Below are 20,325 nucleotides of genomic sequence, written 5' to 3'. Positions count from 1 at the left end.
TTTGAGACATAAACTAAACAGCAACAGACATAAAAAAGGATACAGTTTGGAGAAACAGGCTGAAGTAAAGGAATCTCGCCAATGTTGTAGTGAACACATTTTTTTCAAAATTGCAATCTTCTTAGCTTGCATGACCTTTTTCCCTTTGGTCCAAGTAACTTGATGAAGCCTAAGGGTGCCCTTGAATGTTTCAGATTGTTTGATATTTTCAAATTCTTTATTTAATTCTGAAATCCTTTTTGCTTCAATGGGAATTATGTTGATGGAAGAACCAGATCCTTGTAGCTTAGATACTAACGTTTCAAAGTCTGGGACATCTTCACCCTTTGCAATTTCAGTGGTTCTGAAATAACAGTCACAGTCACTCAAATCTAACTGTACAACCGTGTTTGGAACGAGGCCCAAGTCTTTAAATAGCTCCTCAGTCAGAATAATCTCTGCGCAAAAGCTGGTGGCAGCTGAGGGATTAGGACGCCCGGGTCGGTGATCCTACTCCCAATTAGACCGTGCTCGACCGCTTCAGGCCTTGGTCATTAGTCATCCCATGGGTTAAAAGTGCAATTGATACAGCTTTGTTAATTAGTCAAATATTATAAAAGTAACCTCATATTTTTAGTCTAAATAGAATTACAAGAAAATTAAATCTAAACACTATGTAACTGTGATATTGTATATTATTTGGTTTATAGAAGGAAATAATGATGAATAACAGTCAATTTAAAAAATGATGAATACATATTAAAAGTTACCTAAAAATTACATGTATTTACAAAAATATTTACAGTAAGAGCTTTTAACAGTTAATTACAAACAACATATATTTGTAAAACCTTCTTTTACAAAATGTGCTCCTACGATGCTAAAGGCGATAACTTATATCCCTGAAAAAATAACTTTTTAAGTACCGGTAAACGTTCTGTTTCTAAATCAAAATATTGATAAAAATAAACAAACAAATAAATATGTTATTCATTTGTTGTGCTTAATATTGCATTATAACAAATATTTATTGATAACCAATTAAAAGTGAATTTTCATTCCAAGTAAAAATACCCCCGCCGCAGCAAACCTGCAGACTAAGCGAATTTCCATTTGCCTGATTGGATTTACACTAAAAGGTCTCCTTAAAAATATCACATTTATTCCCTATTTAAATAACATTAGTTTAACGTGTACTTAGGTTTGCTGCAACAGGGAGGGTAAAAAGGTGTTTTTTTGTAAAATGTTAATAGTTTAGTATGAAATGAATGCATTTTCTAAATTTGATCAAAATATGATCATAAACAAGCAAACTACAACAGTTTACTTATTCTCCATAAGAATAACATGGGAATTTTAAATTTACAGTTTTTTGGAATTTTCTCCGTAACCATTAGGCGCATAGTAACGCTTTAATATAATAATTTATTTGTTTTTTTAAGCTCTACAAAATGGTTTGGAAAGAAAATGCTTAATTTTAAGTTTTTAGGGTCAAAAATGGGAAAACCCAATTTTTGCCCCATAAAACCCCCCATAAACCCCTGTTCCCATAGTCCGGTCATGCTGGTTCGCGAACTCGTTTAAATAAACGTAGGTTTACACGTTTGTACAAAATTTCATCAAAATCGGATGATTTTTGCTCTAGTTATCGCGCTAACGGACACATATATAAATATATATATATATATGAATTTGAACGGATGGTGTTTTTGGTCTCTAGGGACCTCAAAACGAAAAAGTAAATCGGTCCCGGGTCCAGGTCTTACCATGAGTACTACGGTAGCTTATTACCGTTATAGGGGAAATTCGCTAAAAAGGGAGCTTAGCAAACGATATTGCCATAAATGAACGCCAATCCATCATATTTTCCATTTTAAATCTAAAAATACAATATTTAGTATGTTATGATGTATTGTGCATTTACCTTTCAATCCAAAAGGTTTCAACCCATGTCTTCCTCGTCGGAGTCAGGGTCTTTGTCGCTGTCGCCGGGGTACAGATTAAATAATTTCTTGGAAGCTGCGTTCATTCAGGGACTCATTTCTCCAGTTGTTATCAACAACCTTATATGGCTAACATAATTTGCCCATTTTTCAGGTGTCACAGTGCTGATTATTTCCATGAACAGTTTTTCGATGTCTTTCAACTTGAAAGTACTATTCCTTTTTTTGACAAAGCCTTTTTACGCTGACCAAACCATTTCGATTGCGTTATACTGGCAGTAATAAGGCTCGTGCCTAGCGTCTTAGAACAAAAAAAAGTAATCAGGAGGTAGACGTAGGATTTTAAAACCAAGTGCAGAAGCTCTGCTACCAATTTTATATGTTTTCAGTCTTGGTTTGTAGGTCTTTACAAGATCATAAAGAACTGGTCCTAAATGTTTAATGATCTAAAATCCTGATATTAACTTATACTTTAATCTCCCTGACAGATAATTCAGCAAGAAACCAAAATGAAAGAAGAAATTTCAAAGCCAGTGCTAATTTTTAAACAAATGTTTTTAAATTTATGAAAGACACTATTTTTAATAAAACACAACAAACAAACCTTTAATGCTGGTAATGTTAGAAGACCTCATTTCGTTCTGCTTCGTTTTAGGTGGTGGTGATGTTCTCAGGTCTTGTTGTGTAGGGAGAGATTGACCACTGCTGACACATTGGGTACCAGTACAGGTTTCAATTGTAACTCCTCCTTTTGTTCGTTTTGTTTGGGCCTCAAATGTTGATGGCGGTTTTGGAAAGGGGATTGTAATCATCGTCACTTTGTTGGGAAGAAGATGAGGGGGAGTGGAACCTTTTTTGTTGCCCTTGAGTGCCTTAATTTTTTTTTTCTTTCAAGGTCTGATCGGCTTCCAGCATCTCTGAGTTTTTCTTTTCCTCTTTGGAATGATTCTGAAAAAAGAAGAAAAGAAAATGTTTTGGCAATACTTTATTGTCTACATGTATCCAGGTCTGTGAGCAAACTAAAATTGTAGAATAAGCTAATACTCGTGGCTCAACACGTGCCTGAACACACAACTTTTATAGCTAGACTGAAGTATTTCAACTAGAACCTGTGAATGAGTCCTTTGGCTCTAAAGGCTGAACCAGACATGGCTAATTTACTAGCTGCTAATATTAGTATAGTTAATTTAATAGACTAGCGTCTCAGGGGGCTGGTCAGAAACCGATGTGAAACTCTTTTGCGAAGGAGTGGGGGGGCGTGACGTCACTCTCTTCTGTTGAGGAAACAATATTAGCCCAACGATATGGAGGGTAGCCATCGGTGTTTGTGGTGTTGTGGATAGAGAGCTCGGCTGATGTCCATGAGGTAGCCAGATTGAATCCCAGCGGTGGCACAATCAATGATTTTCTTAGCATGAGATTAATTTGTACATCTTTAGTTACAATTTTAAGCATAATTTTAACCCATGAACAGAACTATTTTTTGATTAGTAAACCATCTTAAGATTTTAATCTAATATCTTTCTATTATCAGCAAGTTTGGTTAGTTAGGTTAGGTTATGACAGTGTAATTTTATAACTATAAAATTATAAAATTAATTTTATAGTTTTTCTTAAATCGACATGAGGGGCTCTCCCACAATCCCCCACTCTTTCGCAGAAGACGTTCTCATCAGTTTCTGACTAGCCTTCTTAGACACTAGTAATATTATTGAGCAGATAACCAATAGAGAGCAAGTTTACTGTTTAGTTTACTAGCTGCTAATTTATGATTCATAAAACACTAATTTACTCGCTGTTATTAAATTTGCGCTAATGTCAAAACCGTCTGATCCTGCCCTAACTTGGTTACATTTCCTCCAAGTTTATGATGCTAAGTTATTGAAAGTAAACTAGGGTTTATCCAAGACAAACAAGTAAAAGGAACAAAAAAATGTTAGTCAGACTTTTTTAATGGAACCTAACTTAACATACCATAGCCTAACGGATAACTTTAAATCATGCATATCTGTAAGTACACCGTTAACCTATTATTAAGGTTAGCAAATTTATAAATCATAATAGGTAAGCCTATCATTTCAAAATAGCTACTTCCCTATAGGGAAATTCGCTAAAACAAAAAGACCATGACTTAGGATTATAAATGTCTGTAAGTAGCCTGGACCCCGTTAATCTATTATTACCAAATTTATAAATCATATAAGTACCTATAATTTTAAAATAGTGTACTTTGACACAAAATCCAGCTTACTAGGCATAATTGTTACAAATTAAGCTTGTAGCCTATATCAGCGTTTCTTAAACTATGTGTTGCAAAGCCAGCTAGATGCAAAAAGGGATCAGAGGAGATATAAAATCAGAGGAGTAGGCAAAAAACAAAGATATAAAACAAAGATAAAAATAGAACTTAAAGGAAAAATAAACCAGGTTATTTTATATTAGGTCGGCATCGAGCAAAAATGTTTGAGAAACTTTGATCTATAGGCCCATAGTATATATAAAGTATTGAGTAAATTGACAGACTTACTTGCTCTTGCAATTATCTTCTTGATGTTGAACAGTGGCCAAGTATCTTTTGGTGGTTCCATACTTTCCACTTGTCGGTCATAGCTCCTAGGATTGGAGACGTCTGCCCAATAGCACTGGAAAGTTTCTTCTACTATCCAGTTCCTCGGCACCAGTTGAAAACCATTGTGGAAGTCCACGACAAAAAATTTGTAAGCTTTGTCCTCAAGCTTTTGAATGCTGTTCATGCTTTCTCTATTTAAAAATCTACTGAAAATCTGTTAGGTCTACTTTAAAAACATACACATGCCGATTTTTACCAGTATTTTAAATAGGCCTACAACTTATGAATGGTTGGTTTTGTCGAAGGAAATGCTCAATGTCAGGAATTTGAAAGGCTAGCTCAGGATTTTGAATGGTAGGATAAATAGGATAGCTGTTTAGCTTATCTCAAAGGCATTAGGCATTACAGAGAATCAAGATTTTTTTATTTCTACAAAATGCAAGGGTTAAATTACTGGAAAACGTCAACTAAAATAAGAAAAAGTATACAAGGTTTCTTACCAATATAAAACAATTTCCTGAAACTCTCCATGCATAGAAACAAATCAGCACACATCACTCGGTTTAAAAATTAATAAATCTACTTACATATTCTTCTTTTCGATTAACACGTTCGCTGTGGCACAATCAAATAACTTAACAGGTGTATTCCCAGTGCGGGGCAGCCTGCAGCGTCGGACATACCCGATTGCCGTGTGTGATTGGCTTTAAAATTTCAGTCTGACGAATAGCAAGTAACGTGCGGGGATGTCCTACTTTACGATGAGAGTCGATGTAGTTCAGTAAAACACCCACAGATAGCAGCACTGCTTGGAACGTAGCCGTTCCCATTGTGATTGTTTTGCTAAATGGAAGGAGAAAGACGGGACAACCAGTTGTTTTTTAAGCTTGCCAGACGGGGATTTTACAGGGAAATTTACTACTACCAACCTACACCACAACAAAAAGCAAGTCACACACTACACGCTAACATGGTATAATAGGTTCGCTTTCGACTGACGCTAGAGCAAAAACAAAGACATAAGAAAGGCATTGCCGAGCGTTCCCCATTGGGTACGGACGCACCCTACAGGCGCCGGGCACCCGTGTCTGGTCGGGAACGGCCGCACTCAATGAATTCTTACCCCTGTACAAGGCGTTTGCCAAAAGGAGCCCCTCAACCTCTTTCCTGAATTTTGGGTCTGGCAGGTTCCGAGCTACAAAACTAACTATTTTTGTCAAATCTATGTCTTTGACATTCAATCTCAGCAACCCGCAAGTTTTAAAGCCATTTTTATTTGTTTCCGGCTTTGAAGTTGAACCAATTACGACTAGCAAAATGCTCGGGATATCTTTTCTCAGTTCCTGAGAAGAGTGTTCTAATCGCCACTATCCAACAGCTTTTATTCACACCGTTTTTAACAGTTGGAAAACTGCATCATCTAATGGCAAGATACGGCATTAGACAAAAGAGCCACGGCCTTAGTTTTCTTGGACGCACATAATTTGTTAAGTTTGAGGGACATGTGTGACACATGTCCAAAAATATAATCAACCGTTGTGGTCAGGTATGGCTTGAATGTGTTTGCTATATACTCAAAAAATGACTAGCATGTCATCCATCCTGCCTCGCTTTTGCCTAATGCCCACCCATCTGGAACAGCCATCCCTACTTATACCAGGATCCGTTCATACGCGTACAACAGCATTGGCGGTGCAACGCCACCATCCGCTCTAATATTCATAAGAAGGGTCACATTTTCTTTGTCTGTATTACCTGCAACGTTATATACTCTTTTGTCTCCTCTTAACGCAATAACCTTCCCTGTTTTAGGACCTAAGAAGAAGGCTGTTTCGTCGCAATTGAACACTGGCCGTGGATCCCTGAATACAAGCATCAGCTGCATTTCTTCCGTGTAGTTTTTCACCTCAGCGACCCTTTCTTCGTTGATAGCAGCACATGAAGTTGTTAGTGTCTGGCAATCCCAGGCAGCAAGGTTTGTGTGGCGGCCCATGACGGTACCACCGTCGTCCTGGTTTCTCATTCGCAAATGGGTTTGGCCTAACCGTACTAGTGAGCATCCGCCAAGCACTAATATATCACCTGTTCTTTTGTTATGGGAAAACCCCTAATTTTACAGGCCAAAATCCATTACACTAGAACCTCTTCTTCATCTTCAGAACTAGGCTTCCTGTCTAATTTTCAATTTTCATCGTAACGTTCAGACACTTTGTCATATGGCGTTACCCTTGGAACATCAAACTGCTTTGCTGCAGATGACACAGTTTTGGTACTCCTAACTGCCAGAATGGCACTTTTCATTTCTTCATTAGCATACTGCTAGCGTTTCTTTGGTCGGGGCGTTTCTTAACAGGCATTCTGAAGAGAAAAAAAAACTAGAATTAAAACACAGCATTGGTGTTTATATAGATAAACATTTTTGTTAAAATTATCAACTTTACCATGTAAGTTACAGTTGTTGGCATTTCTTTACCACAGACTTAAGAAAATAAATAAGTTCAATAATTACTTCAACAACTTCTGGCATTGAAAAGGCTAGTCCGGTATAAAAAATTAAGATTTATATTTATTATTATTAATAAATTATAATGTAATTATTATTAAAGAATGATAACAGTTTGTCCTTTTTTCAAACAAGTGTCGGTATTGTTTTGCGTACAACCATATGGGAATTAATACCAACAGTGCCACGTTGGATTTGACGAGATTACAAAATTTGGCTTCAAATACCTACTTTATTAAAATGAAGGACAAACAGCTTAGATTTCAATACTTGGATATCAGATTTAAACAGATAAATGCCTACGTAAACATTAAAACAACTGTCAACCCACATGTTTTCAAACTTAATCTCTAACGCAAAACTTGTTTTCAGTGAAATACAGTAAGTCTCTTACCTGAAATCACAGTCGACATACAGGGTCTGATGAATTCAACTCGCTCACACTCAAAAACGGAAGGAACAGATTCTTTTTCTTCTCAATTATATAAAAAAACACTGCGATCACAGCTAGCTAATTACAGGATAGCGCAGAGAAACGGGGAATTTATAAATAAAAATGATAAACCAAGAAAATCATACAAAAAATGTTTATGCTGAAAATGTGTTGGTCATGAGTGGAAAAATACATGAGAAATGTTGGAAATAAGAATAAAGTTAAAAATCACATCAGAGAAGTGCTGTCCATTGCGCCTAACACATTTGTTCAATCGATTTTTAAGACTAAGCATTGTGTTACGGAATGTGTCCTCTAGGATGTTGGCGACGTGTTCTTCGATCTTGAGTCTTGAGCTCAATAAGATTTATTGGCCTAGTCTGGTACACAATGCTTCTTAGATGTCCCCATAGAAAGAAGTCGCATACTGAGAGGTCTGGGGACCGTAGGGGCTAAGCGACGTTAGCGTTCCTTGAAATTATGCGCTCCCCAAACAAACGTCTCAATGCAGCCATTGACAGATTGGCAGTGTGTGAGGTGGCTCCCTCCTGTTGAAACCAGATTTGCTGAATTTCAATATCTGGAAAAGCATGAAGCCGTGGAGCAGAAAATGTCTTCAGCATTGAATGTAACGCCGAGATGATTCAGTTACAGTGGAACCATTTTCATCCTCAAAAAAGTAAGGTCCAATCACACCACGACAAGACACTGCACACCATGCAGTAACTTGGAGGCTGTGTTGATGAAGTCCAGCGGGATTTTGTTGAGCCCAGTAACGCATGTTCTGCTTGTTGACATGTTCATTTAAATGAAAGTGGGCCTCGTCATACATCCAAACGTTTTCAAGGAAGTTGGTGTCGTCATTGATTTTAGTCAGTAGCTGTTGACAAAAAGCTAAGTGTATCTCACTGTCATTTGGTTTTAGAGCTTGAACATTTTGAAGCTTGTAAGGATAAAAGTGCAGGCTGTGCAATATTCTTGGCACGCTCTGACGTTCAAGTTGCAATGACAAGGCCAATGCCTCGATCACAAAATCTAAAATGTGCTACAAATCTTGAACCGAATTGTACTTAGAAGTCCATCCGGTCGTTTATATTCTTTTTACACTTTTGACTCGAGGATTCAAACCAGACTCTTCAATGCAGTTCAATAAAACCGCTTGCCTTTTATGTTAAAGAAAGTATGAACTTTTTCCACTGTTCCAAGGCAGTTTCTAATACTCTGTACCTCACAGGCTTTAGTGACTGCCAGATTGAGGGCGTAAGCTGCACAATACACGTCCAATGCAGCCGGGTGGTCGTTTTGGATTATTTTATGTACACAATTGTATGTCACCATATTGGCCGCTCCGTCGTAACCTTGCCCTCTTAAAAAATGTAGGTCAATTCCATATCTCTGTAAGCATTTAATGATTTGTTTGGCAAGGGCAAAATTCAGTCACAAAATTAGTGACCCTCACCTGTCATTGACATGACTGATTCAAATTGTAAAAAGTCTTCTTTAAGTGACTTCCGTTAACTACCTGTACATGATATACACAAAGCGTCAGCTGTTCAATATTTGAAATTTCTGTGGTTTCATCCGCTAAAATTGAAAAACATGTTGCATCATTTGAAATGAAATGAAATGAAATGAAAAAGTGCTTTATTGTACAAATTACATAATAGTCTACCTCCATATATGTACAACATATACAACTCTAACTTGCACATAAAATAAAATACATAAGGTACTGCTAAAAATAAGAAACTAACACTTACTAAACAATGGTCAATGTTGACCGTCTGTTTGGTTGGCAGCATATATACCTTCTCCTTAACAAAAAAAAAAAAAAAAACAAAAACAATTCCCACTTTACAGTAATATAAAAGAAAAAACAATAATTTATACACTTTGAACTTCATTTACAAAAACATTTTTTTTTTTTTTTTTTTTATATATATATATACATTATATATATATATACATGTTGCATCATTTATTGTATCTACAATTTTTCTTAACATTATTGTGTTTCATTATGTAATTATTTCATTTTGGACTTTAGGTGAAAGATACTTAATCTTACCAGGACTATCTATTTCTTGACGTAGCTCCTGGTCCCCCTGACTGCGGTACTTTAATATGGCTCTAAAGTTTCCCTCATTAGATTCACTGCACTCATTTTCAACATCTATACGTCCTGAGTCCCGGTGCCCTCGCAATGCTAGTTCCTGTTGACCGCATAGAATTACAGCGTCAATGATTGCCTTCAGGTTTGATCTGTTTTTAGCAACCGCGTCTTTGCGTGCTTGGTCAATTTGGTTACTAATAGGTTCGATTTCTTTTTCTTTTACTTTTTCGAAGCTTTTAATGTCCATTAAAGACTTCTATGATATTGAGCATATTCATGGCTTTTGAATGCTTCTTTATCCTTTTTCCAGTTGTCATTTTTTTTTAACAAAATCACCTACTTCCTGGTGATTAATCTCCACGCCGTGCTTAGAAACAAACAACAATATTTACAAAACACCCCCTGTTGCACCTCAGAGTAAGCAAGCCACGGAAATTCTGCAATCCATTTCCATTGAAAAATAATTTTCCTTGTAGAAATCTTTTCTATAATAGGGAAAGTATAGATTGAAGGAGGTTGCCAAACATTTGGTGAAATTTCATATTTTTCTACAACTCCAAGTGTTTTACTTATATACAGTCCAATACCGTTAGGATGACATGGAAAAGGTTTACCACCAATTTCTAATGGTTGAACAGGTACCTGGATGAGCGAAGTACCGGGGGTTGGTGTGAAGGAGGTAGGCCTACTCGGTGACTGGGTGGTGGTGACAATCTGTACTTCCCCCGGCACCGGCGCCGATGTTGACGGTGCGCGCTCGTTGTTCACGGCACCCATGGAACTGTCATCACTTTCAGTATTCTCACTTACCATACGCTTTCCAAACAAATCTGTTACCGTAAATCAGGCTTGACCCGGACACTTTTTTGTTATTTTTAGGTTATAGTGACTTTGTGTTTTGAATATCGACAATAAAAATATTACCATCTTGAAGAGCGTCTTTCATTTATTATTTCCTTAACCCAGATCTTTCTTTAGATGTTAACATTAATTAAATATAAAATAAAATAAAGTGTCCGGGTCAACCCACCCAATCGGGGTTAAGTCGGACACGTATTTAATAATGCTAAAATCCTGCAAACTAACCTCTCCTGTCCGGTTTTGGACAGTGCTTTGAGTCGTCTGATGTCTTTTAACATATCAATGACGTTTAAAATGTTGTTAGTAAGGTAAGTTAGTCAAGGAACTCTAAAATAACATCACATTTTAGGGGTTCGATATTTTAAGCATAGATTAAGATAAAATAGGAACCAAAAGCATTAATAAATACGTGTGGAGTTGTAATAGTCAATGACAACAGATTAAATTAAACAAAACAGTTCAAACAAACAATTAATTATTTATTACGGGTACAGTATATGGTTTTAAAGTTTAAACAAACATTTGAAAAATTGACACTAGGCCTACAAAATGGCGTAGAAGCCGTTGTTACAAACATTTGAAAAATTGACACTAGGCCTACAAAATGGCGTAGAAGCCGTTGTTACGTTAAGTCTTTAACAAACGTTATATCCAGAAAACGAGTTCTTAAAGGAAAAAGAGACAAGCCTGTCATTTTTGTAGTTGAATTTCGGTGGTTCGAGCCTTCTTTCGATCTGGTCATAGTCTATGAAACACCTGTCTTCTGGATCTGGCCACTTGAAACTGGCTTTCCCCACATTTCGGGCACATCTTACAAATAGTTCCATGGCTTTACCCTCTACAAGGGCCACATAAAACTTTACTGATTTCTTCCCGGGGAACTTAACTAATAGCCAATCGCCGACTTCGGGGTCTTTGAAGACTAAATGTTCGTCGTCCTCTGGCGGATCTTCATTAAATTCGTCTGAAAATTCCTTCAGCGAAAGAAGATCGTCATCAGGGTTGGAGCTCAAGTCCGATTCGTCTTCGATCTGTTTCCGCTTCCTCTTTCTGGGTGGAGACAAGTCAGATGGTAGGTCAGTAGAAGTTGTAGGGTTTGAGTTCTCAATCACGTCATCTTGGGATACACTTTTCCCTGGTGTGACATTGAGTCTTTTTTTTACCTTTCTTCTGCCTGCGCCTGGTGCTTAATATCTGAGCTTTGAGAGTAATTCGATGACCCCTTCTCCAACCAAATTTTTGGCTTTTTTAGTCGGAGTTTCTGGTTGTGTGGTGGTTGGAAGTTTGTTTAAAACCACTTGGGCGTCTAAGGGTACAATTCCACATGCCTTAAATCCCGCTTGAAGGTTTTTCGCAGCGTTTGAGGAGATAGCACACATCAGTTCATTCAGGAGGGTTGGAAAATGGTTTTTTGGCAGGTTGGAGAGCCGACGATCCGTATTTAGCTTCCATTTGCAAAGGATGTCCCTCCAGGCATGTTTCAGGGGCCTAAAAAAGGCAACGTCCAGCGGTTGTAACAGATGTGTTGCGTTAGGAGGAAGACAAACAAACAACACGTTGTTTTCACTGCAAAGGTTTATTACCTCTGGTGAAAAATGGGTGGACAGGTTGTCACCGATCATAACCTTGGTGCCCTCTTTGGATCGGGACCAAGGCAAAACGATGGGCTTAAACCAATCGGTGAATGTGGTCTCATCTATCCACCCACTCTTCAACCGGTTGTATCTGGTCCCATTTGGACCCCCAACGACCCACGAGTCCCACAGACGTTCTGCTTTGTAGCAGACGTAGGGTGGAAGTAGTTCTCCAGTCGCACTGATACGCACTGACATTACGCCACTGACACGCAACAACTCAAAACACACATAAACATAACAAGTTATTTTACAGGAGTAAACTTATTAAATGTCACATGAGTACCTAGAGACATCCAGCTGGTGGCAGCGGGTATGCAGGGAGAGTGGCTTGATCTGGTGTCTGCGCAGTTGGCAACACTTGGGCTGAAGTACCGCAGTGATGTAGACACACAGAGTGCCAGCGACACCCTCAGTCGTACGCAAACACAGCTCCAGTCTCGTGGTGTTCATCTGACACCGGTATGTCGCCAGTAACTGGTTGTCCGACTGTCAAACAAACGTAGATACAGTGTCATCCTACTGAAAAATAAAGATTGCATTCTGGGTTTGAGAGAAGCTGCATAAATGACTTTGGTATGCAGCATTAGTTTAGTTTGCACTTTGCAGTAAGAGCATTACTACTAGATGTTTAAGCTGAGTTTGCTTTGTTTAAAACGTCTATAGGCATCTGGATGAATGTTTTGAAGACTTATGTTACCAGTTACCGATAATTCAGATATAACCATTGTTTCACTGTGACGATGACATATGGAATTTGTGTAAAACACATAAACTTAGCTCTTTTTTCTAATATCATAGCTACCTCATTAGTTCCAAGTTGGTAATAATCTTCTTTTGCATGCAATGACAGAATTATCTTCTTATCTCTAAAACGAGATTGTATTTACCAACAATTTTATTACTTGGTAAAATCTACTATAACAAATTGTAAAATTCCTTACAACAAAAGTGTGTAGGTGTTTGCTAGACAGTTGTACTGTACTTACACCAGGAGCACATGCACTTCGACTAAGCACGGCAGAGTTCTTATCAACATCCAGCAGGTCCAGTGGGACATCACTTTGCAGCAGAATGTTGTCTATTGCTGTCTCCACTTCTATCATCAGCTGATACACAGCTGTATCCTTCACTAGAGTCATCTGTAATTTTAAAAATCCAAACACGAGATGTTTTTACTTTGTAATTACGACCCATAAATGAGTTCTAGCATTTCATAACCCTTTATAACGACACCCCTGCTAGTTTGTCCTTTGATATTTTGAATTTTCCAAGGAGCGAAACTTCTTAATAATCATCCTCAAAGATAGGCTTTCAAAGTTGGTGTGGTGAGAATTCAGTAGGGGAATTGGCTGTTGCCGTTAAGGTTCCATAACTTGGTCAAAATATTTTTTTTTCAAATTTACAGTGCTCTTTTAATTATGTCCTCTTTTATTAAGCATTACCTGATTACTTTCAAGACTTGGCAATTTCTGACTGGTAAAACTGTGTGTAGTGTGACTGGGACAGGCGGCGTCGTCCTGTAATCCAGCTACTAGGAGGTCACGAATTGTGGATATTTATAGGCATACACTGTGGCTGCGATACTCCCTGGTGTGGATTAACGTCCGCAAGAGTGAGTACTACGACTATCCGTAATTAGACCATTCGTATATACCAAGGCAAAAATGTGGTTTGGATTCCAATATAAACTGTAGGTCTCTTAGCTGCCATTAGCTGTATGGGCTATTAATTAGAAGCTGTGTCTAAGGAATGTCGGCCTTAATCACTAAAAAGACTACAAGATCACGCCACTCATCCTACACTCATCTCTGTTCATACTTGGATTAAAATACCTACTTTGTATGGTCGCCATTTAATAAGAAAGTATTAAAATTCTATGAGCAAAACACAACTGGCATCAGTACACCACCTGTGGCTTGATATGATAGCATCAATTCTTTTTGGTTTAAGTTGATTTGTGGCATGCCTTTTAAATCAAAAGGTTATGCCGTATAGTTGTAAAATAGTTTGTAAGTAACTAAATACGATTCCCCCAACAACCCAAATTAAAGGAGAATATTGCTTTGCTTACTTTATCAGTGACATTGAAAAATGGGATTGTAGAAATTCCGATTCCATCTTCCAGAGAAGCTATGTTGTAACGCTCTCTCTCCTTCACAAGCCTCTGTTCCAGTTCTTCTATCTCGGTTCTGGAGAAGGAAGGTATTGGTTAGCAGCTTGAATTGTACTTGTATGTTACACAATCTAATACACAATCGCATGCTAAGAATACATAAATTTGTGTTAAAAGATTGTTGTAGCACATTCTAAATTTGTATCACATCACTAATAAGTATAATTTCAAAGCAATCAATTATTTAGAGTCACAGATTTCAGGGCAGTTCTGTTTTGGCACTTAATTATAGCCCAGTCAATGAAAACAATAAACACCCTTTTTCGCAACTAAATGTTGGAAAGCTAGATTTTTTACATGTGATGGAACCACATGAGAGGTGTATTTTCCCAAAAGTACTCACTTCTACCCCTTGAGCTTTTCCCCCCACCTCCCACCAAACCTAGAAATTGCGGGGTGTACTCAATTGATCATAAGTCAAATATGATATACACTTTCGTGTTGCAATTTGTTTTGATTTATTTCTGATTAGTTTTCCTACAACTTTGGTATCTTAACATTTTCTTCTAAAACCAGTATTTAGGGAGATATAAAATTTAAACTTTGTTAAAACTTCTGTTTCAGAGTACACAATTTAGTTGTTCTCTCTATATACTTTTAAATAGAAATAATACACAAATATGGTTCAAACAAAAGTTTTAGTATGTTCTTCAAGTTATTCAAATAAATTATTGGTCATCTAGGTGAACTGATGAAGAGCTGGGCGTCGGCAAAGATAGCGTGTGCAGGCTAGTTGAACACCTCTCGTTGTCGCATCTAGCCACTGCAATAAATGCACAAACTGACTTTTTTTGTAACTAAATAGTGAAAAGCTGGATTTTTTACATGTGATAGAACCAATTAAGAAGTGTATTTTGGAAAAGTTCCCAATTATCCCTCCCTGAGCTTTTCCAGACTGCCTCCAAACCTGGTAATTGCAGTCGTTCACTTTATTGGATATAATTCAAATTCTACGCATGTTATCGTATTGAAATTTGAATTGTATTAAAAATATCGTTCACCAGTTGATTCAGGTTAATTTTTTTTTACTTCTTCTCTTTTCACTGTCATCAACATCACTGGTTGTTGTTGTTTTTAGGAAGTGTTTCATGACGGAGAAGAACTTTTCATTTTCAGCAGTTGTGATGGGTAAAGAGCGAACGATAGCAGAACTTTGATAACTTCAGAGTCACTGGCAGAACCTTCAGAGTATTCAAAAATGAAAGAACACAATCCTAAAAGAAAATGATATGTGTGTCTTTGGCAAGTGGCAACTGTAGTTTGATTACACCCAAGTCAATAAATTGACCGTAGTAGCAGGGCCGTCGCGTGGTTTATTGGCGCCCGGGGCGAGAGGTTGTCAGGCGCCCCCTCCTCAAACACACGATGAGTGATGATCGTTATACAAAGTTACGTGGCGGGTTGAATAACCTTTTAAAAATACTAGAGTCAGGAATCATGGATTAAACTACTTACATTTTATAAGAAAAACCTTTAATAGATGATAATGAAATCCATACAATTAATGTAAGAAAATATTAAGGCCTTAAAAATTACTATACATGTTATTAATTAATACAGTGCCAATAGAAATCAATACAATGGTAAACAAAACCTCAAACCAGACCTATTCTGAATAGAATTTACAGAAAGACAGAATAAAATAAAACCACGTTATTACATTTAGAAATCTGAAATAAGACCCTAGTCCCTAACCTAAACATTAAATGGCATTCGCCTGGATTTTGCACGAGTAAATGTCTTGAGAATGTCTTTGAAGTCTATTTTCCTAGCTTCATCGTTTTCAATTGACATGATGGCAAGAGAGTTCAGTCTCTCCTGTGACATGGATGATCTTAGATATGTCTTGATAAGTTTCAGCTTACTGAAGCTACGCTCAGCACTCGCAACTGACACTGGTGTGGTTAGCAAAACTCTCAGTGCAATCCAGAGATTTATAAATAAATATTTGCTGTCCGTTTTCTTGATTGCTCGCAACACGTCAATTGGTCGAACTTGCTGAAGTTGGCGTTCCCGTTCATTGATATCCAAGATGGAGTTCACGTGTTATAGTTCACAAAAAAGTTCATTCCCGTTGATATCTGATACTCCCTCAGTATTTCTTAAGAGAGTTTCTAATTGCGAACAACTTTGTTTCAAATCATCTTTTGGTGGAAGATTAGCCAAGTTATACAAAAAACCCCACTGCGAGTTATGATTATAAAGTGCAGTGGACCTACATTTAACTGAAGTTATAACTGTATCAACCAATGAATAAAATACTTCCCTCTTGAATGTGTCTTCTGCAGATGTTTGCACTTCGTTGTTCGCACTTTCGTACAAAAAGAGACGTTCCTTCTTGCGAATTCTGGTTTCAGGGAAGACTGGTTCTATTTAGAGTTCTTCAGCAATTTCCTTTGCGGAAATTACTGCATTTGTGAATCCATCTTCTCTAAATTTGTCTAAGAAGTCCAAGCAATTATTGAACTTACTGACAGCATCACTGACGCCTTTGGATTTCCCTTGAAGACTTTTACTTATGATATTTATTTCAAAAAGCAAATAATGCCATAGTAGTAAACATACTATGAAAGAAAAGTCTTCCATCTGGTTGACTAAGGAATGAGCCTCACTCGCTGTCTTAGGGTCGTCCGTTTTCTCATTCAGTTCTATCAACGCATCCCGCACTTCAACGTACTGATGGCGAACCGCTTGCACCGAAGATTTGCGGGCTTCCCATCGTGTTTCACATACTTGTTTTAGCGTGAGATCCTTAACGTGTTCACTTATCACACACCAACGCTTTGTAGAGCCTGCAAATACGCTGGAGTGTTCCAAATAGAGATGTAGATTTGACCGAGGATTTTGCTCCATCAGCAATTACCAGGTTCAGACTAAGGCATCCACAAGGCATAATAAAGCCAGAGGGAAATCTGCTAGTACACGAGCTTGAACTCCTTTGTGGATACCTGCCATATTGGCACCATTATCGTACCCCTGGCCCTGACAGTCTTTCATGTTTAGTCCACATTTGGCAATTTCGTTAAACATAAGGTCAGTGAGAGCTTTACCGGAGGTTTCTTCAGCTACTCGATACGCTATAAAACTCTCCTCTATGTTAATTTCATCATTTTCTTCATTAACATAGCGGATCATTAGAGATGTTTGCTCTCTGCGGCTAATATCCGGAGTGCAGTCGAAAATTACAGAAAAATACTTGGCTTTCTTTATTTTGTTTATGATGCTTTCCTTAACTGCATTGCCTAACATATTAATAATCTCATTTTGACTCGATACACTTAACAAGTGAAAGTTACTTTCTCGGTTGGATATTCTGCGTAAATGTTCCATTAAAACTGCATCAAACTTCCCTAATAGTTGTACAAGACCGTGAAAATTGCCATTGTCTTTTGTAAATAACTTGGAAGACGAGCCTCGAAACGCTATGGTATGCTCTGCTAAATACAAAGTAATTTCGACTATCCGTCGCAACACCTCCTCTGAGCGCTGTGCTTCAGTGTTGATTTGATTAATAATTTCCTGGTTAATTGAAGTACCCCCTTTGAGTCTATTTTCAGCCGTGCACCACTGGACCATGTATTTAAAGTGATCCTGAGACATTTTGTGAGATTTCAACCTCTCAGTCATGTGTTTCCAATTATTAAAACCCATTTTTTGCCCAAACTGTGATTTTGAGGATGGGTCAAAAATCCTGCAGCAAAAACAGTAAGCCGAATCATTTTTTTCTGAATAAACCAACCAACGTCTAAGAACTTTTTCGCCGTTTTCAGCTAAACGAAATCGAAAGCCATTTGAAAAATGTCTTTTATCGTAATTTTTTTGGATACTGATAATCTTCCATGGAAATTTCAGCAGGATATTTTAAAATTAGGTCATTACGCTGTTCATTTAGAATGCAATCTGGCCATGTCGCTGGATCTCCAGACAAAGCCAAGCAATCAATATGTTTGCTAATTCTGCTGTCATTGTCAGTCTTAGGCTCTAAATTTACCTCTTCATCTTGGTTATTATCTGGGATTTCAGTTTCAAAGTCAATGTCTGTAGGAAGGGTAGACACTTCTCCGCTAGTGCTTGCTTCTTGAGAACTCGTACTTGGTAGGCCTACTGACAGTGGCAGGTCACAGACGGTATTGGGTTTTGCCGCTGGGATTGCAGATTAAGTATTAAAATAACTTGTTAGTTTCGGCACTTTGGACAGTAACACTTCCCGGGCTAATTCACTTTCTTTATTCAATTTTCTCCGCTGTGCACCCGTTAACTTTTTGGACATATTGGACACAACAATATTCACATAACCTCACAAACTAAGCTGACAGCCGAGCGAAGACTGCCGTAAAGGAGTGGTGGGGTAGTGGCGGTGGTGGGGGATGGGCATCCCGTCATCACGTACATAGTTGAGGTCATTGTCTCTACCGTGAGTCATCGTCACGACGTCAGAGACGGAAGTGGGGGAGGGTAGTCGGGTGAAATAAAAATAGAACACGGCAGCTAGGCTAGTAGTCTACTCGTGTGAAAGGCCTTCAGACGGACAGAGCGACACTGCGACTTTGCAATATTGATTTATATTAAGATAATGAATTTGGGCTAGGGCCTTCAACTCCACAGTTGAGTTCATTATTAGGCTGTTATTACCAAACTAAGTAGTAAACAAGCAAATCTAGCTACTTCATTTTTATATAATGTTTATCTGGGAAAACTTTGAAAATATATAAAGTTATCGGTATCAAATAATTTGTATTTGTTAAAAAAATGTATACAACGTAATATTAAAAATTCAGTCATACATAACTTTTCAAATTACGTTATGTACATCTAAATTAATTTTTTTTCAATTTTGTTGTATCACTTTTGTCGCGGCGCTCCCCTGGCAGTGGTGCCCTCCAAGCCACCACTTACGCGGCGCCCCGGTCGCCCCACCCACGCGACGGCCCTACGTAGTAGTCCAAGAAAGGCTCGAGTTTATTATATTCTAGACATGATTCACTATCCTTTTTAAAGCATTTCGCTGCCAAAGGGACAAAGTAACTAATGGTCAAGCTCTGGGATAATTTGGTCGATGATTTCAAAATATACCCGTTTGATTTCAGGTTGGTCTTCTTCACTAGTTGGAGTGTCTCTTTGGTTTTGTCCCAAGCTGGAATATACCACATCACTTTGTAACTTCATAGGGATAGTTGTTTTCGTTTCTTTTTCCTTTCTTGAGACCACTCTATCCCACACTTTACGCTTGAAGATTTTGCTTTGACAATAATCTTGTTGACTGCCTTGTCAGTTCTTGTATCAACAAATCTTTTACGAGTGGCTTTAATTAGGGCCACTGCAGCTGACAAGTCCAAATCTTTTTATTGAAGTTGTTGGACAAAATATACGTGGTTCCTAAAATGTTTTCCATTGCATGAAGATAGAACATAAAACTGTTTTGTTGAATTTGCACACTTAAACCAAGTGATTCAGATCTGACCTTTTTTCCTTCACCTTGCACGGTCAAAATTACTTGAAAAGTTTGTCTGACCTCCTTAAACAGCTGTACCAGTAAAATCACCTTGTAGGAACTCTTCTTTCCAGATCTGTCCTGATAAGGAAGAAAACCGTAACTGCAGTCTGGGTGATTTTGAGATACAGCTGGTTTAGTGTTTTTTGATGATCATTCATATATATGTTTTCTTTAGAATCTAAATATCACTTTATTTTTAACCTCAGGATATGTATTTTATTTAAATACTTGTAGTTACTGTAAGTCATTTTAGTGTCTTCTAAGCAAGAAAACCGTAACAGTTCTCTAAGCTTACAGTATCCACAATGTAGTTTTCTGGCTTAAAATCTGCAGATACTGTTTTTTGGCTTAAAAATCAGTTGTTCATTCAGTAGTTACGTAACATAACATAAAAATATTTGATATAACATAAGGTGGACTATGTCAGGAATAATCCTTGTGTAAAGGATTGTTCATCTGCATAAATTCACTGGTAACTCGTAAATTCACTGGTTCATAGTTCACTGGTATTATAAATTAATGTTGGCTATATGTCTGAAATTTACGTCTAAGGGTTGTCCATTTGTTTGCATAAATTCAACAAAGTAAAATCACAGCAGCATATAAACACTTTCTTCATA

General features: G+C 37.6%; 1 protein-coding gene across 1 annotated transcript in view; it reads right to left on the bottom strand.

Annotated features, from left to right (window-relative positions):
* The window catches only part of LOC128984543 (Bardet-Biedl syndrome 7 protein homolog), an 86,629-nt gene that overhangs the window by 28,840 nt on the left and 37,464 nt on the right, over positions 1 to 20,325 (bottom strand). The window contains exons 9-11 of the mRNA XM_054403876.1: positions 14,110 to 14,227; positions 13,025 to 13,177; positions 12,322 to 12,524 (exon numbers count right to left, since the gene is read on the bottom strand). Coding sequence (XP_054259851.1) covers positions 12,322 to 12,524; positions 13,025 to 13,177; positions 14,110 to 14,227 — 474 coding nt within the window. The remainder of the gene's footprint in view (positions 1 to 12,321; positions 12,525 to 13,024; positions 13,178 to 14,109; positions 14,228 to 20,325) is intronic.

The sequence above is a fragment of the Macrosteles quadrilineatus genome, unplaced genomic scaffold (assembly GCF_028750875.1).
Source record: "Macrosteles quadrilineatus isolate MER2022 unplaced genomic scaffold, UCM_ALF_1.0 Scaffold_2__2_contigs__length_208266976, whole genome shotgun sequence".
Classification (NCBI taxonomy): domain Eukaryota; kingdom Metazoa; phylum Arthropoda; class Insecta; order Hemiptera; family Cicadellidae; genus Macrosteles; species Macrosteles quadrilineatus.
The sequence above is the reverse complement of the archived record's forward strand: the minus strand, read 5'-3'. Positions and strand labels throughout refer to the sequence as shown.